A 27,085-nucleotide genomic window follows, 5' to 3' on the forward strand; every position below is an offset into this window, starting at 1 on the left:
CTTTATTCAGAGTGAGATGGTCAATCACGCTCCCCCCCCCCCCCCACCACCACCGAATACATTCTCCCGTCTCCACATGCCACCGAGTCTCATTAACAGCAGCAGAGGGGGGAGGGGAAAGCAACAACGGAGAAGACTGGCATCTTCCTAGATTATTATCTACACAGATTTCAACACACACGACGATTCTCCCGGCCAGTACAGGCGAGGCTCCCTCCGCCGACTCGAAACCGAAAATTCTGGCAAGACGAGAGCGCGGAATTCTTTCCCGAAAAAAATTGTGGGTTTTTTCTCAAATTTTATTTCACATTTTACTAAAAGTAAAAATTTAAAATAATGCCAAGTGGGTCAGCCACTGGTGACTTCTGCACAAGTGCATGGCCCACCTCACTCATCTTTGCCATCCTTTCTCTCTCTCTCTCTCATTCTCTCTCCATCCACTTATTTTTTGGAAGGGAGGGGTATCAGAGGGCTGTGTTTTTGGAAGGGGGGGGGAATTCCGTGCACAGAGTAAACACCGCGAGGGGATAAAATAGTTTAAGAACTGCAACTCAAGACGCAGTAAATAAAACAACCCGAGAGGAAGCTAAACCCCAGAGGAACAAATATGAAAAAAAATACATCTGGAAAGAAGAAACAGACGCGCTCACAAACAAAAACACACACACACACACACACACACACACACACGTACACAAACAGAATAAAACCCCCGCTCCAATCTCCCCACTTCATCCAAAACATAAATGAAACCCAAAGCTAAGAGTCATAATCGTCATCTTCCTCGCCATCTTGACTGCAGACCATTGGGGCGGGCGCTGGCATCGGCAGGTTGCTCATCACTGGTGAACACATGGGCATTGGCAACACTGGCAGAGGAGTGCTGAAGACTGACTCGGGGCTGCAGGAGACAAGTGAAACAGAGTCTGTGGTTATACCTTTTGCCACCTCCCAAAGCACTTCACAGCCAATGGGGTAGAGTGTTCCATCACGTCTACAGCACGCGGACAGGCCATTCGGCCCATCTGGTCTGTGGCAGGCCTTTACGCTCCATGCAAACCTTCCCCCACTCCCCCTCTCCGTCTCACCCCATCAGCATACCCTTCTATTCCTTTGTTGATTGAGGGATAGATATCGGTTCAAGGGCACGGGGGGCGGTTGGGCGTGGAGAACTCCCCTGCTCTTCCTTAAATAGTGGCCGAGGGACCTTTCACAGAGGGCAGACGGGGAGGCCTCAATTTAACTGCGTTGGGCCTCAGGACTACACCAGGCGAGATCAGTTAACTGTGCAGTGGCCGAGGATGGAATCCCGCTGCTCCGCCTGATTTGGTTAACTCCACGTTCCAATTCAGCACCAATTTAGATTCATGGAAAATTATCCTTGGAAAAACCAACACCTTCAGACAGGTTGCACAGCGCACGGGAAGAGTGTTTCGGTTTAGCCTCCCCACTGCTCAACACAGAGCTTGGGGGCACAAGACAGCAGGTTCTGCCACTCTCCGACCAGCAGCAGGATCTGCTAAGGCGGGCTCCCTGACGGGTGACATGTCACGAGCAGCCACCAACCTCTGAATTTTGTCTCCGGGTCTGTCCGTGCTGGACCGAGACACCTCTTCCTCGTCCGTGTCACTGTCCTCGGACTCGTCCTGTTGGCACAAAGTGACAAAATTGGGAATTCAGCAGGTATTCTCCAGCGCGTTGGTCCACTGTGCACGAACCATTGTGGCGCATGAGCTATTTGACAGTAGAAGCATCGCACTACACCAGAAAGCTAGTTGAAGGATTATGCCGGAGCCAATCTTTACTTAATCTTACATTTATTTTACAAAGTAACAAGTTTACAAACATGCAGCTCCTCACTCAGTTCACCCAGTTTCAGTAATTGTCTCCTTATAAAAACTCAAGTAAAACCCTACTCAACACCCGCCATCTGCATATTATTAAACACAATTAACAATTGCGGTCATGCCCTATCCAGTCATGGGGCGGGGTATCGTGGCTAAGTGGAATTCGACCACATGGGCATCACAGCCACGTACTATTCACACACGGGTCAACGCAATCATTGTCTGCGATGCCAGGCTGGGCCAAACTTGGAGTGCGATCGGGGTGGGGGGGTGGTGGGGGGGGTTGCTACAGACTGACTCACCTCCTGTTCCGATTCCGTACTCGACTGCTTCTTGTCCTTCCCTTTCGCCCCGGCCCCTCCATTTGTGTTTCTCCGCCCAGACCCGGGCTTCCTCCCCCTGGTAATGACACAAAGACGAGTTCAAGCGTGAATAATACATTCCAGCGTTAAACCAGTCCAATCCCTCCCTCTGGGCACCACCCCCCCCCCCCCACTTCCTCCTCCAGGAGCAGGCTCTCGCTGGTGTTCAGCTCGGCGGACAGCCTCGGGTACTGTGGTCAGTCGACTGTGGGGGGCATCACAGCCCGCATCTTCCAGCGGGGGCAACATAGAGCAGGAAAAAGGTTCAGGCCTGTACTAACACAGAACAGGCCGACGATGGGGAGAGAGAGTGAATGAGTGCGAGTGTCTGTCTCAGTACATCGAGGAAGGGGAAGGGGGATTGCTGTCCTTTAACCTCTCAGCACCTACCTGCGTGGGGTCTTGTCCCCTTCCATGTGGTTGTCCTCATTATCGCCCTGTATGTCTGGCACAGAGGCTACTAAGTCCTTCAGGAAGTCAAACTGCTGCTCCAGCTCAATGCACTGCTTCCTGGAAGCAAACATCCCATAATGTTAACATTATGCTCTCCCTTACCATCAGCACTCTTCCCCCAGCTATCTTCTGACCCCGAGCTGACCTTCAAAACAACGCCCCCCCCCCACCACCCCGTACCCTCCAAAATCCCCAGGACTGCCTTCATAACATCACCGTCCCTGCCTCTGCAACCCTTCTGCGACAGGGAGGTTGATTAATTGTATGCTCTGGGTTGTTACTCTGTGACACCCGCTGTACTGTGCCAACGCAGAGGGAGGTCAGAACCACAGGTTCAAAGGTCAGCTGGCATTCGCCCCCTAGACTGTCATAAAACTCCCAGGACAGGTACAGCACGGGGGTTAGATACAGAGTAAAGCTCCCTCTACACTGTCCCCCATCAAACACTCCCCAGGACAGGTACAGCACGGGGGTTAGATACAGAGTAAAGCTCCCTCTACACTAAAAAAAAAAAAAAAAAAAAAACGGGGGTTAGATACAGAGTAAAGCTCCCTCTACACTGTCCCCATCAAACACTCCCAGGACAGGTACAGCACGGGGGTTAGATACAGAGTAAAGCTCCCTCTACACTGTCCCCATCAAACACTCCCAGGACAGGTACAGTACGGGCGTTAGATACAGAGTAAAGCTCCCTCTACACTCTCCCCATCAAACACTCCCAGGACAGGTACAGAACGGGGGTTAGATACAGAGTAAAGCTCCCTCTACACTGTCCCCATCAAATACTCCCCAGGACAGGTACAGTACGGGGGGGTAGATACAGAGTAAAGCTCCCTCTACACTGTCCCCCATCAAATACTCCCAGGACAGGTACAGCACGGGGGTTAGATACAGAGTAAAGCTCCCTCTACACTGTCCCCCATCAAATACTCCCAGGACAGGTAAAGCACGGGGGTTAGATACAGAGTAAAGCTCCCTCTACACTGTCCCCATCAATGCATTCTCAAACGTAATGCTTTACTGCCCCAGCGTGCCAACCTGAGAGTCAATTGGCAAATGAGGGTCAGTAATTGGAACTGTGGCAAATGTATTTTGTGCTGCGGGACAGGAGGTTATCAGAGATCCTATGTGGGCTGGATCTGAGCAGAGGTCAGAAGTGAAAGGTCAGAGGATTGGTTAGTTATTGATCCTGTTCTTCTGCCATTACCGGGCACGAGCTGGAGAGACGGCAAGGGTCTGGTGGGGAAAATCGTTGACGTGGGCTCCATGGGGAAGGGTTTTGGGACATGGCACCTGGAACCGATCGCACCAAAGGAAGGCGCAAGGGGTTCACAGAGCAAAGGCTGCTGGAGGAAAAGATAAATGAGTGCAGTTTCCTTACAGGTGTGACGTGGTCATGGTCTTGGCGTTTCGCGATTGAGTCACGTGACAGGCCTTCGTCAGCAGTGAATTCAGGAAAAGCTCCAACGCCCGAGCTAACCAGAGTAGGTTAAGGAAAATCCTCCCGGCCCTCGTGGTCAGTGACGGCTCTCCCCCACTGAGCCCGAAACGGTGCCAACGTTGCTGCCCTTCGTTCCTCCGCCCAAACGTAGTTCCTGCTTCTAGGCGTCAGCTGTGGCTCAGTGGGTAGCTCTCTCTCTCTCAGTTCAGAAGGTGCCAGTGCAGAGGCTCGAGCCCATAACCCAGGCCGACCCTCCCGCTGCCAGTACCGAGGGAGTGCTGCACCGTCGAATGAGCCATTAAACCGAGTCTGCCCCTCTCGGGTGGATGTAAAATATCCCACGGCCGCTATCGGAAGAGCAGTGGTGGGGGGGGGAGTTCTCCCCGGTGTCCCTTAACCAACATCACCAGGAACAGATGATCTGGGTCATTATCACGTAGCTGTTTGTGGGATCTTGCTGTGTGCAAGTTAACACATTTAATACATTACAACTCTACACTTCAAAAGTACTTCAGTGGCTGTAAAACGCTTTGGGACATCTGGAGGTCGAGAAAAATGCTAGAGAAATGGATAGATTGGCCTCGGAGGGAGTGCTGTGTAGATTTACCAGAATGATATCTGGACTCCAAGGGTTAAATTAAGAGGGGAAATTACACAAACTAGGGCTGTATTCCCTGGAATTTAGAAGGTTAAGGGGTGATTTGATTGAGGTTTTCAAGATATTAATGTAAATTGAGAGGGTCGATAGTGAGAAACGATTTCCGCTGCTTGGGGGAGTCGAGGACTCGGGGGGCAGAGTTTAAAAATTAGAGCCAGACCTTTCAGGAGTGAAATGAGGAAACACTTGCACACACAAAGGGTGGGAGAAGTTTGGAACTCTCTTCCACAAACGGCAATCGATGCTGGATCAATTGTTAATGTTACATCTGAAATGATAACACCTTTGGTTAACAAGATTCTAAGGGGTATGGAGTTAGGTCACAGGTTAGTCCTGCTTGCACTGAATGGCAGATTAGGTTCAAGGGGCTACAGGCATCTATTAATGTGGTAACCAAAATACATCTCTCGCAGATTTAAAATGAACAATTAACATCAGCTGCGGGAGAGCGTTCCGAACTTCAGCCACCCTGTGCGTGTGGAAGCGTTTCCTCATTTCACTCCTGAAATGTCTGGCTCTAATTTTTAGGCTATCTCCCCTAATCCTGGAGTAGAGCAGTCAGAGCCTGGAAAACACCCACCACACGCCAAAACCAGTTCACTCGCTAAGCATGAGGGGCGGGTAGGATTCAGCGTTGTACAGTTTGGAGGATACAGATTATCACAGGAACAGCTGCAGCAACCTTTCCAATTTCCTCATCGGTCTGCATGATTTTCTTGATTCTGGCCTGCAATTCAATAAAATTATACAAATCAATGCCGACAACCAGTCAAAGAATCAAATCACCCTGAACCCCACCATGAGATTCCACTCTGTTATTCACATCCATTACCTTGGGGGTGACCGTTGCCCCAGTACTGACACTGTCCCTCTGCATCCCCTGCTCCTTCCACACCTCTCCCTCGACCCCCCCTCCCTCCACCTGCCACCCCCATCCCTCCCTCCGCCTACCCAGGTCCCTCACTCCGCCTCCGCGCCCCCCCCGCCCCGTGTCCCTCCGTCTGCCTCCCCAGGGTCCTTACCTCCCTCCACCTAACCTCCGCCTCCCACCTCCACCGTCTGCCTACCCACCCCACCCCACCCCACCCCCCCCATCCATCCCATCTGCCTCCATGTTCCCCTATTAATTCTATTCTATCTCAAGGACCAGCCTCCTTGTCACCTCTGAACAACACAGGCACCAGGCCCTCCAGCCCTATTCCCCAGCCCCCATGTCCAACTGTCACAGTCCCGGTCTCCACACCGCCACACCCCCCCCCCCACAGTCCCAGGCCTCACCTCCTCCAACCCCCCACCCCCCCACTACCCCCCAGTCCCAGGTCTCACAACCCCCCCCAGACCCAGTCCCCAGCCCCTCGCCCCCCCAGTCCCAGGCCTCTCGCCCCCCCCCCCCCCCCCCCCCAGTCCCAGGCCTCTCGTACGCCAGTCCCAGTCCCCAGGTCCCCCTACCCCCCAGTCCCAGGTCTCACAACCCCCCCCCAGACCCAGTCCCCAGCCTCTCACCCCCCCCAGTCCCAGTACCCAGGCCCCCCCACCCCACCCCACCCCACCCCCCGGCCTCCTCAGTGCCTCTGACCGGCGGGAAGCGGGCGTTGTATTTCTTCTTCTTGGAAGGCATCCTCAGGCTGTGGAGCTGCTGCTGGGGCCGGGCCCGAGCTCAGTGACGGCAGCAGCGGCGCGACCAGGGGGGTCCTTCTCTCCCGCCGGCGCACAGATTCCCGGATAAAGGAGGCGGCTGCGGCGCCTGCCTAACGGCGCCGCGGAATCGGGACACGGGGAGCGGCCGAGCCCGGGTAAAGAGCGGCACAACCCGGGGAGAGAGGCGGCCTGGACAGGGCACGGGGAAGTGACACTAGGGTCCCCTCCCCCCTCCGGCCAGTGTTGCTAGGGCCCCCTCCCTCGTCCGGCCAGTGTTGCTAGGGTCCCCTCCCTCGTCCGGCCAGTGTTGCTAGGGTCCCCTCCCTCGTCCGGCCAGTGTTGCTAGGGTCCCCTCCCTCGTCCGGCCAGTGTTGCTAGGGTCCCCTCCCTCCTCCGGCCAATGTTGCTAGGGTCCCCTCCCTCGTCCGGCCAGTGTTGCTAGGGTCCCCTCCCTCATCTGCCAGTGTTGCTAGGGTCAGCTCCCTCCTCCGGCCAATGTTGCTAGGGACCCCTCCCTCCTCCGGCCAGTGTTGCTAGGGACCCCTCCCTCCTCCGGTCAGTGTTGCTAGGGTCCCCTCCCTCATATGCCAGTGTTGCTAGGGTCCGCTGTCTCCTCAGGCCAGTGTTGCTAGGGACCCCTCCCTCCTCCGGCAAGTGTTGCTAGGGACCGCTCCCTCCTCCGGCCAGTGTTGCTAGGGACCCCTCCCTCCTCCGGCCAGTGTTGCTAGGGACCCCTCCCTCCTCCGGCCAGTGTTGCTAGGGACCCCTCCCTCCTCCGGCCAGTGTTGCTAGGGACCCCTCCCTCCTCCGGCCAGTGTTGCTAGGGACCCCTCCCTCCTCCGGCCAGTGTTGCTAGGGACCCCTCCCTCCTCCGGCCAGTGTTGCTAGGGACCCCTCCCTCCTCCGGCCAGTGTTGCTAGGGACCCCTCCCTCCTCCGGCCAGTGTTGCTAGGGACCCCTCCCTCCTCCGGCCAGTGTTGCTAGGGACCCCTCCCTCATCTGCCAGTGTTGCTAGGGTCCCCTCCCTCATCTGCCAGTGTTGCTAGGGTCCCCTCCCTCTTCCGGCCAATGTTGCTAGGGACCCCTCCCTCCTCCGGCCAATGTTGCTAGGGACCCCTCCCTCCTCCGGCCAATGTTGCTAGGGACCCCTCCCTCCTCCGGCCAATGTTGCTAGGGACCCCTCCCTCTTCCGGCCAATGTTGCTAGGGACCCCTCCCTCCTCCGGCTAATGTTGCTAGGGACCCCTCCCTCCTCCGGCTAATGTTGCTAGGGACCCTTCCCTCCTCCGGCCAATGTTGCTAGGGTCCCCTCCCTCGTCCACCAGTGTTGCTAGGGGCCCCTCCCTCCTCCGGCCAATGTTGCTAGGGTCCCCTCCCTCGTCCGCCAGTGTTGCTAGGGACCCCTCCCTCCTCCGGCCAATGTTGCTAGGGTCCCCTCCCTCATCTGCCAGTGTTGCTAGGGTCCCCTCCCTCCTCCGGCCAATGTTGCTAGGGACCCCTCCCTCCTCCGGCCAATGTTGCTAGGGTCCCCTCCCTCATCTGCCAGTGTTACCAGAGCCCCCTCCCTCCCCCGGCCAGTGTTGCCAGGTCCCCCTCCCTCCCCCGGCCAGTGTTGTTAAGGTCCCCTCCCTCGTCCACCAGTGTTGCTGGGGACCCCTCCGTCTTTCAGCCAGTGTTGCTAGGGACCCCACCGTCTTTCAGCCAGTGTTGCTAGGGTCCCCTCCCTCATCCGCCAGTGTTGTTACGGTCCCCTCCCTCATCCGCTAGCTTTGCTAGGGTCCCCTCCCTCATCTGCCAGTGTTGCCAGGGACCCCTCCCTCCTCCGGCCAGTGTTGCTAGGGATCCCTCCCTCCTCCGGCTGGCATTGCCAGGGTCATCTCTCTCCTCCGGTCAGTGTTTCTCGGGATTCCACTCCCCCTCCAGCCAATATTGCTAGGGGGAACAACCCCCTCTGACCAGTGTTGCTCGGATTCCCCCTCTCCTCTAGCCAGTGTTGCTAGGGGCCTCTCTGTACCAACCGGTGGTGCTGGGATCCCCTCGCCCCTGTGCAGTGTTGCCATGAACCTGTTCTCTGCAGTTTGTTGCTCGGGCCCCTGCCCAGAGGGGTGTGTTACTTGCAGCTTAAACCGAGTTTTTCTTGAATTTAGTTTGTAATGTTCTCCTGACGCCGAACTTCCTGTATTAACTTTGGTGTTCAGTTTCTCGAGTACTGGCTCCTGTGTGTTTACCTCAATCATCTTTCTAATCGGCAGGGTGTTAACTCTGGGAGTCTTTCAACATTTCCCTGTCAGTAGGAATAAACTAGGAACACAAACTCTGAGAACAGAAGCAGCACCAAAGGCTGAGGAACTTTCCGGTAAGTCAGCCTCCCGTTTCCCGACTGAATGTCGACCACTCTTCCCCCACCAGATGTAAATTGGCTGCCATCCCATCATCTAATCTGTCTCTGTTGGGAATCTCAACTCTTACCCCTCCCCTGCTCCAGAGATAGACCTTAAAATGCAGGCTGACGCCCCCAGTGCCAGTACTGAGGGAGTGCTGCACTGTCAGCGGTGCGCTCTTTCGGATGAGACATTAAACTGAGGCTCCGTTTGCCCTCTCAGATCCCACAGCTGCTGTTGGGAGTGGAGCAGTGGGGAGTTCTGCAAGTATCCCGGAGCCAATGTTTATCCCTCAATCAACATCATTAAAACAGATAATCTGGGTCATTGTCACGTTGCTGTTTGTGGGATCTTGCTGTGCGCATTTCCTACATTGTAACAGTGACTACCCTTCGAAAGGACTTCATTAGGCGCCATAGGTGGGAAAGCAAGTTGTGAGAAGGATACAAAGAGTCTGCAAAGGGATTATAGATCGGTTGGGCGAGCGGACAGAAATTTGGCAGGAAGAATAGAAAAGCAGATTATTATTTAAATGGAGAGAGGCTACAGTACAGAGGGAACACAAAAAGTTAGCATGCAGGTACAGCAAGTAGTTTGGAAGGCAAATGGAATGTTGGGATTTATTGCAAAGGGGGATGGAGTATAAAAGTTAGAGAATTCTTGCTACAGTTGTACAAGGTGAGGGTGAGCAGTTTTGGTCTCCTTATTTAAGGTGGGATCATACTTGCATTGGAGGCAGTTCAGAGAAGGTTCACTAGGCTGATTCCTGGGATGAAGGAGTTGTCTTATGGAGTTTAGAAGAACGAGAGGTGATTTTATTGAAAGATTCTGAGTTGGGCTTAACAGGGTGGATGGTGAGAGGCTGTTTCCCCTCATGGGGGAGCAGGCAGGGAAGTGGAGTGAAAGGAGGGTACTGCTTCATGCCCACAACATCTCACCCGCCTCCATTTTTTTTTCTGACCAGTTCAGGAATCCACCGCCACAACGGAAGCCGGAATGAGCGACCCCGACGAGGAGGGGCCCGCAGCAGCCGGGCAGCTCCCGGCGGAGCACGACTACGCGGCAGAAGCCATGGCGGCCGACATGGACCCCTGGGTCACCTTCGACGGTCGCAAGACCCCGCGGGCCGAGTTCGACGACTGGCTGGATAGCAACCGGCCGTCCCGCACCTTCCGCCACGGCGAGCCGGGCCACAACGCCGGGCCGGTGGGCTGGATCGCCGTCTTCGGGCCGGGCAGATCGCCGGCGCCGGAGCGGGGCGACCGCGAGGGGCTGCAGGAGGACTGGGAGCGGCTGCAGGACAGCGGGCGGCCGGTCACCTTCGAGACGATCAAGGAGCTGGCGCTGAACCGGCGGGTGCTGAGCGGCAAGTGGCTGATGCACCTCGACACCGGCTTCAAGGTGGACCATGCCTGGGGCAGCATCGCCCGGGCGGTGCTGGACGGCAAGATGCCAGTGGCCAAGGTCAGCCCCTACTGCCCCGGCGCGGGCACCAAGCACGTGATCTGTGTGTATGGCGATGACTTCACTGACGAGAGCCAGGTGGTGAGCCTGGACTCTGCCATCCGGGCGGTGGGCGTGAAGTGCCCCCTCTCCTACAAGCCCGATGCCTACACCTACCTGGGCCTGTACCGGGGAAACCGCTGGAAGCTCTGCCCCACCATTTACGAGAGCCACTTCGACCTGGAGTGCATCCCCCGACGCTCACGCATCATCAGCAAGGTGACCATGATTGAACTAACATAACCGAGCGGCGGGAGATGTTTGTCTGCGTCCGGCCTGCTGTTTTTTTTTTAAAAAAATGTACAGATTTAAAAGAAACTAGAAAGTACGAGCAAAAGAAATAGTGTCGGCATTGTCAATAAGTCTCAAGTGGGGCCTAGATTTGTGGTTTCCGTTTTGTCGCATCCTCCCCTCTCCTGATTTGGGGTGGAGGTGAAAAAAAGAGAGGGGGGGGACCATCCCAGGCTTCACAAGCATTGCCATCTCACCCGCTTAACTGCTGAATGCTAGCAGGTCATGGACGGGGGGGGGGGGGGCAGCGTTGCCCCGCTGGTTTCTGTTTGGCGTGTCCTGCCCTCACAGGCAAGGCTAGTAGGTGGAGGGCGGGTGCGGATGGGTAAGCTAGGTGGCACTCCGCTTGGCAGTGAACCGATCCCTTCCTCACCCAAATTCCGCACCCACAACCCTGAGTTTTCCCCCCCCCCCACACATTGGATAGTCCACAAGCAGCAACCCCCCTGGCTGACATTTTTGCCTTTACACCGAACGCACCCTGCCCGAGAGCAGGCCGTGGCTGGAGCCTGGGCCCTCTCCTGCTCACTGTCTGGGGCTCAGCAGCAGAGGAGAGAGGAGGGGCTGAGGAGAAATGTACCGCGTGCCAGTTTGTTCACAAGCCCGTCAGACAAACACCACTGCGCAGCAGAAATGGAATTTCAGCTTTATTTTAAAAGAATCATACTTTACTTTTTAAAAAAAAAAAGTTATTCTGGTGCACATGATAATACTTCCTAAAAGTGTAAGCTTTTGGCAACATCTTTAGTCTAACTACAGGAGGAGGAGGAACATGTCTATGACTGCTTTCTAGTCTCTAAGCCCCATTTACAATAACCTGTGCAGCATGGCTGGGTTACAGCCCTCACAATCCTGGTAGACTGTTGGAAATCTGTTCTCACTCCCAACCAAGGTTCTGGTTCACACACTGGAGTAAAAAAAAAAGGGTTCCACAGGGCTGGTCACCAACTGTAGCCTTGCTTGCTATTTGACTGGGGTGGGCATTGCAGCTAAGCCCACTCCTGTTCTGATTCGGGTTGGCGAGGGGGGGCTGGGAGGGGCCTCCAGTTTAGTTAATCTCAGCTGGGAAGGGTTTTTTTTTTTTTTGGAGTGGGGGGAGGGGGTGTGCAGGTCAATAGTAGGAGCAGGAGGGAACCCTTCAGGAAGCTGGCAAGAGATCGCCTCGCTGTGGAGGGGGTTGACAGCGGTGGTCCAGAGTTAAGGGACTCGTGCAGCTTCAGTAAGGCTGCGGCTTGCTGCGTCTCTGCTATGGCGACATTACAACACTGGGTGGATGGGAAAGCATGGCCTGTAATATTGTCCCCTCTCAGGTGCAGAATCAAACCAAGTAACTGTTTGAGGTCTCGATGCAGAATGTCAGCCGTTGGATTAACATGTCAAACTGCACGCTTGGGTCACGCATCTTCTTGCTCTCTCTCTGTCTGTCTCTTTCACATGGGCTGGCTTGTCCTGGGGCCATTCGCACAAGTGGTTTTCCCACTTGTCATTTCCCACCCTGCTGCGATTGGAGAGCAAGAAACAAGATGGAGGCAGGGGTCTACCCAGCATGCCGAGTGCCAGAGAAAGCCCTCTATCAAAGTAAGCGGGGAGGAAGGGCTGCCTCGATCGAGGTCTGAACCATTTCACTTGTCCTTTTCGGCTTCCTGGGTACCGCCACGCCCCCAATTTTTGTACGTTTTCTGAGATTGGCAGTTCTTTTTCCAATCGAGCAGTGGAGACATCGTAATCCATTGCTCACAGGTAGATAAATTGTGTTTGAAGTGGTGCTTCAGGCAAATACATAGGGGCACTTCAACCATTTTAAGGGTTGTCTCTGTCAGCAAAAACATATTCTATGAGGTGACTGACAAATCCTATCGTAGCTCTACAACATTTACGACTTGGATTGGGGAAGGAAAACTTACTGTGTGTCTCCAATTCCGGCCTCTTGTCCATCCCCCGATTCCCATCACTCCACCATTGGCGGCCATACCTTCAGCTGCCTGGGGGCCCCAAGCTCTGGAATTCCCTCCCTAACCCTCTCCTCCCTCCCCCCCTCTCTCTCTCTCTCCTCCCTTGAAGACTCTCCTTTAAAACCTCGATGTCCAATTTCCGTTTGCTAATTGCTCCTGTCAAGTGCCTTTTTACCAAAAGCTTGGTCAAAGGGCTCAGTTTTTAAGCAGCGTCTTCAAGGAGGAGAGAGAGAGGCGGAGAGGTTTAGGGAGGGAATTCCAGAGCTTAGGCAGCTGAAGGCACAGCCTCCAATGGGTGGAGCGATGGGAATCGGGGGATGGACAAGAGGCCGGAATTGGAGGAGCGCAGAGATCTGAGGGGAGGTGGGAAGTGGGTGAAGGAAGGGGTGGCGGGCAGGCGGGGGGGAAAGAGTGGGTGAGGGGGGTATTTGAAGGCGAAGATGAGAACTTTTTAAAAAGTGGAGGCGTTGGTTTAACAAACAACACAGGAGAGCAGGGATGGACGACATGGATTCTGCTTCCTACTGTGTCTCATAGATCTTGTTTATCTCGGAGGAGTTCATCAGCTCAAAGCTCTGGGAAAAGAGGGACATAAAGTGCTCCTCTTCCGTGTTATCGGCCAGGAAAGCGGCTGTAGGCTCCAGGTCCCCATTGAGCGCCCCCTCCCCGGGATCGGCCTTCTCGTCTTCCTGGTTGCTGGCCATGAGCTTCAGGATGTCGGGCGAGTAGCTCATCAGGGTGGTGGTCTGCATACTGCTGGCCAAGCCATCCAAATTGAAATCGGGCATCAGGGTTCTCTGTAGGTTGTGCTGCTGCTGCGGGTTCACCATCTCCTGCCTCAGCATTTCCCGGAAATCCATGTTGTCGATGGAGCCCAGGCTGACGCACTCCCCCTCCTGCCCCATCAGGGCCCCTCCGACCAGGAACTGATCCATCGAGCTGGGCCCGTCGGTCAGGTACAGCTCGGGCTTGGCCATGCAGGGGGCATTCGAGCCGCCCCCACCACCGCCTCCTCCTCCTCCTCCCCCCATGTCCTGGCTGAGCTGGAAGGAGGTGCCGAACAGCTCGGTCACGTCGATAGTGGAGAAGGCGTTGGGGACGTTGGCGACGTCGGGGGCCTTGCTCGCAAAGGCGAAGGGGCTCGCCATCTGCCCGGCCCGGTTGTCTGTCACTGCCGGGGTCAGGTAGTAAGGCTGTTGGGGGGCGGGAGTGGGCACCGTGGAGGCCGTGGCAGCTGCCTGGGGGTGGCAGGTGCCGGTGGAGAAGCGGTCAAGCGGTTGGTAGCCGATGTTGGCCGGCACGGTCCCTCCCAGGAGGTCCGGAGCGTTCCCACCTGAGGAGACACAAAAGAGAGCAGGAGACCCTCGTTAAACACCTCGTAAATTAATCCCACCGGACCATATCGCACAAACCCCCACCTTCTCCCTGTATCTCATCCCCCCACCCCCCCCCCCGCGCCACCCAATCTCACTGCCCCACTCCCCACAACCCACCCACAGCAAACGGTTAAATGAACCGCCAACCTCTCTGGCCGAGTTTCTCGTATAGTTTGGATTTGGCCGCTCTGTTGTCGTTTGTGACTCGATGGGGCATCGCGATGGGTCGCTGGGCAGGGGGTGCACCTGGGGGGGGGGAGGGGGGGGGAGAAAGAGAGGTCACAGGTCAGGAAGGCAAGCCAATCATTACACATTAAAATACAATATATATATATTTTTTTAAATGAGATAGACAGACCGTGGCAGACAGACAACAATGAGCTCCTCACCCTGCATGTTGCATTTCTGAAGCATGTTCATAAATTCGATGTGTGTTTTACGCCGTTTCTCCTGGGTGCCGTAGGGATCTGTTTTTTTTTTATTTAAAAGAAAAAAGAGAAATCATATTTGGAACAACCCCCGCACAGACACTGCGTGGCCCAAGATAATGAACATACGTTGATGCAATCATTGAGGCACTGAATCAGAGGAGAGTGGATTCTGCACACACTCCGGGAATGATTTCTGATCACCGCAGAGCAGAATCCTGTCAAGAACAGCCCTTTGCGTGCGTCAAGCAAGACTATTCAACTGTGGGGATCGTCACCTCCCACCTGATTGGGCCCTCAATGGAAGCATCCTCGCGCGCGCACAAGCCCTTACACACTTGACAGCTAGCATCCATGCAGATAGGATGTTTGAATCGAGTGTGCACACTCCCAAATGTTAGGCAGGTAAAATAAGTCATCGCAAGATCGCCACTTGTGGACCCCCCCACCCCCCACCGCCCACCGCGCGCGTCACAGTGAAGTGTTGCATCGTTAGGAGGGGCTGCGGCCAACGTCCAAGCCCAGTCCAGAGGCTCAGCCAACCCCTAGAGGCGCACGCATTCCCAGAAGGAGCAGTGACCGGCAGCAAGAACCTCTGGCTGATTCCTCCCTCCCCACAAAGGCAGAGGCAAACTGCAGCTCGTGCTCCCACCGAGGTTGGAACCTTCCAGGGCGCACAGCTCAACACAGAACTGCGAGGGGCCTCGGGGGGGGGGGGGGGGGACGTGGCGAGGCAGCGAAGGGCGCGGTTCCCCGCCTGCCGGGAGCAGCTACCTTTATCGTCGGGCAGATACTGGAACTCCATGGCGTCGCTGACTTCCTTGTCCGACGGGCGGCGGAGCTGCATGTGGACTGTGACGGGCTGGCTCAGCGTCACGTCCCTGTAGGGCGGGGTCTTGAACACAATGGCCACCTGCCTGTGGACGTCTGCCTGAGAGAAGGACCCCTTCCCTTCCCAGTCGTTGGTGAAGAATCGCACCTCAATATCCTCTGATCGCGGAGGGGGGGGGACGCGGGATGGCGGAGGGAGAGAGAAGAACATGGGTTACAGCTGGCCTTCCACCTCACCCAAACCCACCCCCTTCACTCCCCACCCACCCACATCCCATGAGGCATCGGCCCATTGCACAGGGACAATTTTCATGCCCTTCCCAAGTCCGGGATGGATTTGACCATGTCCGGTTTAAACTGCTCATATCACCCACTCCCGCCAGCAGGCCGAGCCAGAACCCGTCTTCCCCACACACAATATTCCAATCACCTTTCTGAACTTTGTCACACAGCAGAAAGATCTCCTCTCCGCCCTTACAGCTCCCAGAGTTCTTGTTCACACGACAGATCTTCAGCTCTGCGGTGTTCGGGGCCCCTGAAATCGGAGAAAGTAATCCCTTCAAAACGCTGGCCATTATCGCACAAGGCGATGTTAGATACAGAGTAAAGCTCCCTCTACACTGTCCCCATCAAACACTCCCAGGACAGGTACAGCACAGGGGTTAGATACAGAGTAAAGCTCCCTCTACACTGTCCCCATCAAACACTCCCAGGACAGGGACAGCACGGGGTTAGATACAGAGTAAAGCTCCCTCTACACTGTCCCCATCAAAAAAAAAAAGACGGGGGTTAGATACAGAGTAAAGCTCCCTCTACACTGTCCCCCATCAAACACTCCCAGGACAGGTACAGCACGGGGTTAGATACAGAGTAAAGCTCCCTCTACACTGTCCCCATCAAACACTCCCAGGACAGGTACAGCACGGGGTTAGATACAGAGTAAAGCTTCCCCTCAAACTGAGATGGAGACAGTCTGGTACCCGTTTCTACGGTGATTCTCCTACTCACGGTTGTCATAGATTGGGTTGGAGACGACAGGCGGAAGGGGCGCTTTGCAAATCCCAAGCTCGTTGGGAAGAAAGACTTGGAAGCAGAGCCGGACCACGTTCAAATCTTCCTCTGTCTCGTTCATCAACTCCTCTGGTGAGACTGCAACGTACACAAGATGCCACGGATTAATCAAGAGAGCAGCAGATCCTGAGCAATTGGGTTGGGTTTGGGGGGGGAGGGGGCCGAGATTTATTCATTCCCAGGCCTCTGGTAATTAGTGCCAGTGGGCCCACTGCCTCCCCAGCCCCACCTCTCACCACTACCCTGCGCCACCAAGTCGCACAAACTCAAAGGATTGCAGTTTTGTTGCCCCGTCAGCACCGCCGCCCGCAGTCGAATAGTCAGCCGACGCCATTGGTCCGAGGTACTCACTGTTGAAGGGGTTGATGTTCTTGTTGAGCCGACTCTGGATGGCGATCGCCACCTCGCGCTTCTTCACGCACTGAATACCCAGGTTCTGGAAGCTGGAGCACAAAGAGAGGAGGGAGAGGGTTAGGTGTCAACAGGCAGCCCCAGGGCCCCGCTCCGTGACCCCTGAACCCTGCCATTCCCCCCCCCTCCCTTCGCAGCCCACCCAAGTCCCTCGACCCCACTGGCCCTTCAATCCCTACCTTCCCCCCCCCCTCATCTCTCATACCTCCTTCCCCCTGCACAAACCTGTGGATGCTCCTCTCAGGCAGCTCAGCCTCGTAGTATCCATCCTTGCAATCTTTCCCGACCAAGTCATGGGGGTGGGGCTTGTACGGTTCCTTTTTGGTGACGAGGCAGATTCGGATCTTGGCCGGGCCGACGTAGTTCACGATCTGAACCGCAAGCGGTTAAGAAAGAAAAAAAAAACACACACCGTGCAATTAACAGCAGCTCACCTGGCTCTCATTGGCGAACCCATTCTCGGGAGGAGACCGTCACCGGCAAGGCAGGGCATTGATTGATACAATGCAGTGGCACATTAACGTAACCAGCCCTCAATAAAGGCCGCGTGGTTAAATGACCCGCCCAGTGAGGGACTGAGGCCCACACACACACACACACACACACGCAGCGCGAGTAGGGCCCTGCGACGGCCCCCCACAGTCAAATAGCTTGCTCACACATGAAGGTCTGGCCTCCCTGGAACAGCACCCGTGGAACCCAGACCCCAGCGAGAGAGAGCCCCTTGCAGAGAGGGAGGGGTGGGAAACCGGAACATCGAACAATAGAAAGAAGTTACATTTCGATAGCGCCTTTCACCACCTCAGGATATCCCAAAGCGCTTTTCAGCCAATGAAGTATTTCCTGTTGCATTAGTCACTGTGGTAACGTAGGAAACATTGCAGCCAATTTGTGCACAGCAAGCTCCCACAAGCAGCGACATGATAATGAGCAGAAAATCTGTAAATATTCTTCAGGACACTGCGGGGAAGCTCTCCGCTTTTTCTTTCCATTTGTGGCCGCAGGATCTTTGACATCCAACTGAGCGTGCCTCGGTTTAATGGGTCGTCAGAAAGATAGCCCCCTCTGACAGTGCAGCACTCACGCAGTACTGCACTGGGAGTGTCGGCCTGGATTGTGTGCTCAGGGCTCTGGGGCTCGAACCGACAAACCTTCTGACCCAGAGGCGCGACTGCTACCCGCTGAGCCATGGCTGACAGCTCAATGCAGGGTCAGGGGGGTGGTGGTGAGAAATCGGCGCCGGTCAGACAGCCCCTCGCTTGCTCTGTGCCTTACCTCAATAGCTGGGTAGGTCCTCGTGCTGTCAGTGCTCTTCTCCCCAGGGATGCTCCCGGCCGACCGCCCCTCACACTTGTACCGGAAACGCATCCCTCGTTGTTTGGGTTGTTCCAGGATCCGGATATAAGGAGCTGCCGGGGGAAGAGCACGAGATCTGTGAGGAACCGCTCGGAAAACTAACCCCCCCCCCCACCCCGAAAAGTAAAACGCTGAAACAAGTGGAGCTTAGAAAGTGCTGCCAAACGGAATTGTGGTAAAAGATTGATCACAGACTAACCTGTACTGACAGCTGAGGGCCATTGTGTCGATCCTATCTGAAGGAAACCTACGGGGGGAGGTGGGGGAAGGAAAAAGGAAAAAAGAGGTTACTGGGAAATGTGTTTCCATCGCTGGTTCCAAACTCGAAGGATGGCTTCAAGTCTCAGGACTTAATTATTTTGGACTAGAGTTGCCGGTTGAGCCAGAGTCACGACACAGACCAGTCATGCTGCAACGGAATGGTATAGCAGGCTCGAGGCCTCGATTTTAACATTCTCATCCTTGCGTTCAAATCCCTCCATGGCCTCACCCCCACCTCCGTAACCTCCTCCAGCCCCTACAACCCTCCGAGGTCTCTGCGTTCTTCCAATTCCGCCCTCCTGTCCATCCCCCGATTTCCATCGCTCCACCATTGGCGGCCGTGTCTTCAGCTGCCTGGGGGGCCCCCAAGCTCTGGAATCCCCTCCCTAAACCTCTCCGCCCCTCCCTCTCTGCTTGAACACACTCCTTTAAAATCTACCTCTTTGGCCGAGCTTTTGGTCGCCCGTCCCTAATATGTGGCTTGGGGTCAAATTTTGTCTGATTTACGCTTCTGTGACGTGCCTTCGGACATTTTACGACGTTAAAGCCGCTATATTAATGAAAGTTGTTGTTGTTGTAAATCTAGGCCTGAACTGACTCCCAACTGGACACAGAGAAACCTCTGAATGAACTGTGTGGACCTGGGACTGCTGTCCACAAGCAGTGGCCCACCCCCACCAGGGTCCTAGTGCCCGCCGTTTGGCCTTGCACTGGCCCAGCGGCATGGCATGCTTCTTTCTCGTCCATGGCCGCACCTGCCTCCCTCTGAACCGTGCACTTCACAGAGGGCAGGGGATGCACTGCCCGATGGTACACTCAGGTAGAGCCCACAGTCCGTGGAAACCCACAAGGTGGCAAAGAACTAAAGTCAGAGACTGCGTTTAACCTGGCCTGTCCCTTTAATGCCACTAGACTGCGTACCTCCCATGAGGGATATGGGTCTGAATTGCAGTTGTAAACATCTAAGGTCAATTAGAGGGCAATTATAGTTGTTTGTAAACATCTGAGGTCAAATGGAGAGTAATTAGTATCCGAGATCAATTAGAGGGCAACAGTACCTGCTTGAAAAGTGTCTGAGGTTAATTACAGGGCCCTCAAGCATAGCAGGTTATTCAACTCATGAACCTGTGCAAGTGGTTTTCTTCATTTAAAGCACCCACTCTAATTCCCACCCTCCAGTTCACTTCTTAAACCTTTTAATATTACACCTTGTCTGCTCCCTCTACACTGTCCCCCTTCAAACACTGCCAAAGACAGATGCCCAGACGCATAGGGAAACTTGAAGAGGAGGGAGGGTAAATCTGATTGATTAAAGATACTATTACAACATTAGTAAGAGAGGATATAGCTATGAGAAAGCAATCAGCGGAGATTCTATAGTCCATTTTGTGGAGCAAGAGGACTTAAAAACTGCATTATCTACAGGCTTTCTGAAAACAACACTGAAGTAGCAGAATGTTTTAATTTGGAGCTTAGTAAATCTTGTAGCAGCAGCAGCAAAGTTGTTTTAATGGGAGACTTTACTTTTCATTCAGACTGGGAAGAGCAGACTAGTTCAAGTCAGGGAGGTAGTGAACTACTTGAGTCTATTCCCAACTGGAATACCCTCTCAGTTCCAGTATCATTCTAATATTGAAGTTCATTTGCCAGTTACACACCCATTCTGCAAGTTATGAATGTTGTCCTGTATTTCAATCGCAGCCCTCCTCAGTATTAAACACATCACAAATTTGGTGTAATTTCCAAATTATGAAATTGTATTCTCAAGTCCAATATTGTTTTACATAAAGGGTGAATATCAGTGGTTCCAGCACTGATCCATGTGGAACACCACTTCTCGCCATTTGTCAATCTGCTTAGCTACCTTTAAACCCTACTCTCTGTTTTCTGTTTTGTAGCCAGCTTGCTATACATTCTGCTACTTGTCCACTGACTCCACATGTTCTGACCTTAATCACAAGTCTACTATGCGCCAACTTATCGAAGACTTTTTGGAAATATATTACATCCACCCTTTTTGGAAATCCAAATATATTACGTCAACTGCAATACCCTTATCTACCCTTTTTGGAAATCCAAATATATCACATCTACTGCAATACCCTTATTTAGCCTTTCTCTTCTTTCATCAAAGAAGTCAACAAGGTTGCTCAAGACTGACCTTTGCTTTATGAATCCATGCTGACTACTCGATTATATTTTTGGTTTCCGCAAGTTTCTCTATTACATTTTTGAGTAAGGATTCCATTATCTTTCCTATTGACATTAAGCTATAGCTCCCGAGACTTGTCCTATCTCCCACTTTAAATATCATATTAGCTGTCTGCCAGTCCTCTAGCACTATTCCTTTTCCTAATGAATTTTTATATGTGTGTGATCGTGCCTCTGCTCTTTTAATATGCACAGATACAATCCATCTGGACAAGGAGTTTTATCCTCACTAAGATTGATCAGTTTATCAAATATCTCCCTCCTTTATCTTAAACGTCTTTATCTTTTCTTGATATCTTCTTCTAATGGTATGTCCACCACATTAGTCTCCCTGGTAAACGTCGAGGGAAGGTAACTGGTGAGTATTTCTGCCATGTCACTTTGTTAAATTTTAAATATTATCCATTAGCCAATTAGGAATTGATTGGTAGATAGAGAGAATCTACCTGCTGGTCGTGGGAGGGGAGGGAGTCCTTAAAATTAGAGCCAGGGCATTCAGGACAGAAGCAGAGAAACACCTCTTCACACGAAGGGTGAGAGAAGTGTGGACATCTCTCCCACAAAAAAGCAGTGGAGCTCGCTCAATTGATCATTTTCAAACTGAGACCGGTAGATTTTTTGCTAGCCCTCGGTATAAAAGGACATGGAGTTAAGGCAGGTGGGAGAGCTTTCACATACACTTCAGCCATGATCTCACTAAATGGTCGAATGTGCTCGAGGGGCTGAATGGCCTCCTCCTGTTCCTATGTTAGATACAGGGTAAAGTTCCCGCCACAATATCCCATCAAACACTCCCAGGACAGGTACAGCACGGGGTTAGATACAGAGTTTTTTTTAAAAAAGGGGTTAGATACAGAATAAAGCTCCCTCTACACTGCCAGCACAGCGCTCCCTCAGTACTGACCCTCCGACAGCGCGGCGCTCCTTCAGCACTGACCCTCCGACAGCGCGGTGCTCCCTCAGCACTGACCCTCCGACAGCACGGTGCTCCCTCAGCACTGACCCTCCGACAGCGCGGCGCTCCCTCAGCACTGACCCTCCGACAGCGCGGCGCTCCCTCAGCACTGACCCTCCGACAGCGCGGCGCTCCCTCAGCACTGACCCTCCGACAGCGCGGCGCTCCCTCAGCACTGACCCTCCGACAGCGCGGTGCTCCCTCAGCACTGACCCTCCGACAGCGCGGTGCTCCCTCAGCACTGACCCTCCGACAGCGCGGTGCTCCCTCAGCACTGACCCTCCGACAGCGCGGCGCTCCCTCAGCACCGGGAGTGTCGGCCTGGATTGTGGGCTGAAGTCACCGGACTGGGACTCGAACCCACGACCTTTGATTCAAGAGGGGAAAGGAACACCAACTGACATAAACCGATACCTGCAGTTAGATACACTGCTCAATTCCGTAAGAATTCCAAGACAGAAACGGGACCATTCAGCCTCACCAGTCCATGTTCGTGTTTATATATGAGCAGTCTCCGAATCCCATATACCCACACTATTCCCTTTAAACCCCTTTCGTTTAAACCACCTATCCAGCCTCTGCTTAAATACTGCCCCGATTTCGATTTCAGTCACCAACTCCAGTACTACATTCCACATCACAACCCTCTGTCCTAAATCTCTTGCATATAACCTTATAATCTTAAAGACTTTCATTTCTACAGCACTAGCCACAATTTCGGGACATCCTAAAGCACTTTACAGACAATGAAGTACATTTTGAAGTGTAGTCACTATTGTAAATGTAGGAAACACGACAGCCATTTTTGCGCACAGCAAGATCCCACAAACAGCAATGTGATAATGACCCAGATCATTTTTTTTTTAAAGTGATGTTGGTTGAGGGATAAATATTGGCCCCAGGACACCGGGGAGAACCCCCACCCCCCCCCCCCATCCCCTGCTCTTCTTCCAATAGCGGCCATGGGCTTAGAGTAAAGCTCCCTCCTTGCTACCCCCCCCCCCCCCCCCCCCCCGAGGGGGCAGGCAGGGCCTCTGTTTAACGCCTCATCCGAAAGAGGGCACCTCCGACAGTGTCGCGCCCCCTCGGGAGCGAGGGCGCGGACTCTGCGCTCAAGCCCCCCCCCCCCCCCCCCCGGAGTGGGACCCCAACCCACAGCCTTCCGAGGCAGGAGAGCTTACCCACTGATCCACAAAGGCCCAGTTTCCATCTTTCCCTCCCAGCGCTCACAAATGTTTCCCCGTGCCCTGGTAACCACAGGCTGGTGAATCAGGCCGCCTCCTCCCCCTCACATCCTGCTGTGTGCAGTTCCCTCGCACTCCCACCCACACCTTCCAAATCAAAACGCGCAAGACAATCCCCCTCCTTCGAGAAAAAAAAATAAGACATATAAAAACAAACCCTGATCGAGCTTCAGACCCGCTTGTAAACAGACAGGCAGCGTGAGACTGAGCACGCAGTCTTTAAAAGGGAAGTCAGATGCACAGAAACTTGGGCCCTACTCTGAGCCTCCAGGAGGGGAGGACAGAGGAAAATTAGCAGCAAATGAACAACGAGAGAGTCAAAACCTCCCAAGGAGGGACAGGTTGCTGCAAATGACAGACACCAGGAAAGAAAGTGCTCTCTTTTTTTCTTTAAAAAAAAAACACACACACACAAACGAAAGAGACGGGGGGAATCTGCAGACAGAAAGTAACAAGAGCCAGCAGACAGTCCAGGAGGAGGAAGACTGGTCATTTGATGGCGGGGGTAGAAATGCCTGGGCGTGATTTGAAAGGCTGGAAGACACACTAACCTTCCATTTGGGGTCCGGAGGGTGGGATGGGGGGTCCAGGTATCCAGGGAGGGAGAGAGGGAAGGGATGTGAGGGCGCTGAATCTGCAGCTTTACAGCAGGGTGAAGGGAAAAGGGGGGGGGGAGGAGGAGAGAAGTCGCAAACACCCCGCGTCAATTTCTCCTATTATTTATTGAAACAAACACGGAAATGCCCAGACGCCTGACGTCAGCGCCGTAAAGGAACCCTCGTCACAATGTAACAACGTTCTGCAACAATGTATCCGGCGCCCCGCGTTCCAGCAGCCCTGGGACGGGTTCATTCATAAAAAAATAATAATAAACATATATAGAGATATATCTCGACACATGCCCGCCCCGCAACAGAATCTTGACAGCGCAGAAGGAGGCCCTTCGGCCCCTCGGCTCTGCTCTGGCTCTGGGAAAGAGCAATTTACCCTGTGCCACTCCCCTGCCTTCTCTCCCCTCCCCCTCACCACCTTGCATGTTCTTCCTTTTCAGATAGCAACCCAATTCTCTCTCTCTCGACTGCCTCCACCACACTCTCTCAGGCAGATACTAAACACTGGCTGCGTGAAAAAGCTTCCCCCCCCCCCCCATCCATGTCGCCATTGCTTCTTTTTGCCAGTTACCTGTGCCCTCTTGTTGTCGGTCCTTCCCCCACCCCAATGGGAACTGTTTCTCCCTATCTGCCCTGTACAGAACCTCCCCCACCCCACTCATGATTTTGAACACCTCTATCAAATCTTCTCTCAACCTTCTCTCCAAGGAAAACTGTCCCAACTTCTCCAGGTCTATCCACATAACAAGTTCCTCATCCCTGGAACCATTCTCATGAATCTTTCCTGCATCCCCTCTTTCTGAAAGTGTGGCACCCAGAACTGCACAATACTCCAGCTGAGGCTGTGCTAGTGTCCTATACAAGTTTAACATAACTTCCTGGCTCTTGTACTCCTATTAATGAAGCCCAGGACACTGTACGCTTTATTAACTGCTCTCTCAACCTGTCCTGCCACCTTCAAAGACTTATGCACAGCAATGCCTCCATTTTAACATTCTCATCCTTGTGTTCAAATCCCACCGTGACTTCCTCACCCCCTCCCCATCTCTGTAACCTCCTACAACCCACCGAGACCTCTGTGCTGCTCCAATTCTGACCTCTTGCGCGTCCCCGATTCCCATCGCTCCACCATTGGCGGCCGTGCCTTCAGCTGCCTGGGGGCCCCTAAGCTCTGGAGTTCCCTCCCTAAACCTCTCCACCTCTCTCTCTCCTCCTTTAAGACGCTCCTTACAGCCACCCTCTTTGACCGAGCTTTTGGTCACCTGTCCCTAATATCTCTTCACATACAAGGGGTCAAATTTTGTTTCATATGCTCCTGTGATGCACCTTGGGTGACTTACTATGTTAAAAATGCTGTATTAAAAGGGGAGAGGAATAAAACCTGGTAACTACAGGCCAATCAGTCTAATAGCCAATATAAGTGGTGGGGTGACTAGTAGAGAGACCATTGTCAAGGACAAAATTTATTCTCACTTGAAAAAAAGAAAAACTTTCATTTATGTAGCACCTTTCACGACCACCAGATGTTTCAAAGTCAATGCAGTGTAGTCACTGTTGTAATACAGGAAACACAGTATGCGCACAGCAAGATCCAACAAACAGCAATGTGATAACGGCCAAATCATCTGGTTTTATATATATAGAGATACAGCACTGAAACAGGCCCTTCGGCCCACCGAGTCTGTGCAGACCAACAACCAACCATTTTATACTAACCCTACAGTAATTCCATATTCACTACCACCTACCTACACTAGGGGCAATTTACAATGGCCAATTTACCTATCACCTGCAAGTCTTTGGCTGTGGGAGGAAACCAGAGCACCCGGCAAAAACCCACGCGGTCACATGGAGAACTTGCAAACTCCGCACAGGCAGTACCCAGAATCGAACCCGGGTCCCTGGAGCTGTGAGGCTGCGGTGCTAACCACTGCGCCACCCCACTTTGTTAACTCTCGTTTTTAAATATCTATGGAAACTCTTACTATATGTTTTTATATTTCTCGCCAGCCTTCTCTCGTAATCTAATTTTTCACTCCTTATTAATCTTTTAGTCATTCTTTGCTGTTCTTTATATTCTGTCCAATCACCTGACCTGCCATCCACCTTTGCGCAATTATATGCTTTTTCTTTCAGTTTGATACTATCTTTAACTTTTTTTTTAGTAAACCACGGATAGTGAGTCTTCCCCTTGGAATTCTTCTTTCTTGTTGGAATGCAGATATTCCCTGTATTCTGAAATATCCTCTTAATTGTCTGCCACTGCATCTCTATTGACCTATCCCTTCACCTAATTTGCCAGTGCTCTTTAGCAAGCTCTGCTTTCATGCGTTTTACGTTTGAAATACCAGCCCTGGACCCACTCTTCTCTCCCTCAAACTGAATGTAAAATCAAACATATTATGATCACTGCTTCCTAGGGGAATCTTCACTTTGAGGTCAATTAATCCTAAGGCGTTGCATCTATTGCAAACTTAATCACAAAGACTTGTCCATAGATTTAATTTTACCAACAAGGCTCCTATCCAGCACCTTATCAAACACCTTTGACAATCCATCTACACAACATCCACTGCATTTCCTTTATCACTACACTGTTGTTCCCTCAAACAATCCCTGCTGTCTGTCCTGAATTAATCCATTTGACTAACAAATATTGAAATATTTGCTCCACACCCACAGGGTCATAGAGTCAGAGTAATTTACTGCACGGAAGGAGGCCATTCAGCCCATCGAGTCTATGATGGCTCTCCATAGAGCTCTCCAGTCAGTCCCACTCCCTGACTCGATCCACATAGTGCTGCAAGTTTATTTCCCTCAAGTGACCCACCAACTTCCTCTTGAAGTCAGTGATTGTCTTCTCTTCCACCACACTTGTGGGCAGCGAGTTCCAGGTCATTACCACCTGCTGTGTAAAAAAAGTTCTTCCTCATATTCCCCCTGTATCTCTTTCCCAAAACCTTCAATCTGTATCCTCTAGTCCTTGTACTATTAATTAGTGGGCACAGTTTTTCCTTGTCTGACTCATTTAAGCCTGTCATAACCTTGTACACCTCTGTTAAATCTCCCCTCAATTTCCTTGATTCTGAGGAGAACAAACTTTTCCAACCTAACCTTGTATCTAAAATCCTCCATCCCTGGAACCATTCTGGTAAATCTCCTCTGCACCCTTTCAAGGACCCTCACATCCTTCCTGAAGTGTGGTGACCAGAACTGGATGCAATACTCCAATTCGGGCCTAACGTAGCTTTATAAAGTTTCAGCATAACTTCCCTGCTTTTGTACTCAATGCTTCTATTTATGAAGCCCAAGATCCCATATACTTTACTAACCAGTCTCTCAATATGTCCTGCCACCTTCAAAGATCCATGTACGTGCACCTCCAGGTCCCTCTGTTCCTGCACACTCTTTAGAACTGTACCATTATACATCACCTCACACTTATCAGTATTAAATTCCATCTTCCATCTCTCTCCCCATTCTGCTAGCCTATCTATGTCCTGTAGGAAGTGGTTCATATCCTCACTGTTTGCCACAGATCCAAGTTTGGTGTCATCGGTAAATTTTGTGATTCTACTCTGTATTCCAAGATGCAAGTCATTCATATATAAGCAACAATAAAAAATGTAGTAATCCCAACACTGACCCTTGGGGACTACCACTGTCTACCACCCTCCAATCTGAAAACACAACCATTTACACTGACTCGTTTTAGTCCTCGAGCCAATTTCTTATCCAATTAGACACTGACCCTCCAGTTCCATGAGCCTCAATTTTGTTCACCAGCTTTTTATGTGGTACTTTA

General features: G+C 52.7%; 3 protein-coding genes across 7 annotated transcripts in view; 1 reads left to right on the forward strand and 2 right to left on the reverse strand.

Annotated features, from left to right (window-relative positions):
* Positions 1 to 6,458, reverse strand: drap1 (DR1-associated protein 1 (negative cofactor 2 alpha)). The gene is made up of 7 exons (XM_068021726.1): positions 6,338 to 6,458; positions 5,416 to 5,488; positions 4,044 to 4,137; positions 2,600 to 2,719; positions 2,150 to 2,246; positions 1,567 to 1,646; positions 1 to 901 (listed from the first exon to the last, which is right to left on the reverse strand). Exons 1-7 carry the CDS (start codon positions 6,377 to 6,379, stop codon positions 760 to 762), a joined length of 648 nt encoding a protein of 215 aa, XP_067877827.1. The 5' UTR covers positions 6,380 to 6,458; the 3' UTR covers positions 1 to 759.
* The window catches only part of c44h11orf68 (chromosome 44 C11orf68 homolog), a 23,186-nt gene continuing 2,550 nt past the window's right edge, over positions 6,450 to 27,085 (forward strand). For 2 of the 4 annotated variants that reach the window (XM_068021724.1, XM_068021722.1), the window contains exons 1-3: positions 6,450 to 6,554; positions 8,651 to 8,754; positions 9,744 to 10,501. In XM_068021724.1, coding sequence (XP_067877825.1) covers positions 9,776 to 10,501 — 726 coding nt within the window. In that variant the 5' untranslated portion in view covers positions 6,450 to 6,554; positions 8,651 to 8,754; positions 9,744 to 9,775. Of the gene's footprint in view, positions 6,555 to 8,650; positions 8,755 to 9,743; positions 10,733 to 27,085 lie in introns of those variants that run through there. The other 2 variants (XM_068021723.1, XM_068021725.1) reach the window with 2 other exon arrangements.
* LOC137356019 (putative transcription factor p65 homolog) lies at positions 11,208 to 23,356 on the reverse strand. Of its 2 annotated transcripts, none has more exons than XM_068021720.1 (11): positions 23,221 to 23,356; positions 18,198 to 18,245; positions 17,918 to 18,051; positions 16,868 to 17,013; positions 16,583 to 16,674; positions 16,169 to 16,309; positions 15,591 to 15,695; positions 15,104 to 15,319; positions 14,291 to 14,368; positions 14,049 to 14,147; positions 11,208 to 13,858 (listed from the first exon to the last, which is right to left on the reverse strand). In XM_068021720.1, exons 1-11 carry the CDS (start codon positions 23,225 to 23,227, stop codon positions 13,047 to 13,049), a joined length of 1,878 nt encoding a protein of 625 aa, XP_067877821.1. In that variant the 5' UTR covers positions 23,228 to 23,356; the 3' UTR covers positions 11,208 to 13,046. The 2 variants fall into 2 exon arrangements, with proteins under 2 accessions (XP_067877821.1, XP_067877822.1); XM_068021721.1 differs by lacking the exon at positions 23,221 to 23,356 and adding an exon at positions 22,827 to 22,879.

Source organism: Heterodontus francisci, chromosome 44 (assembly GCF_036365525.1).
Source record: "Heterodontus francisci isolate sHetFra1 chromosome 44, sHetFra1.hap1, whole genome shotgun sequence".
Classification (NCBI taxonomy): domain Eukaryota; kingdom Metazoa; phylum Chordata; class Chondrichthyes; order Heterodontiformes; family Heterodontidae; genus Heterodontus; species Heterodontus francisci.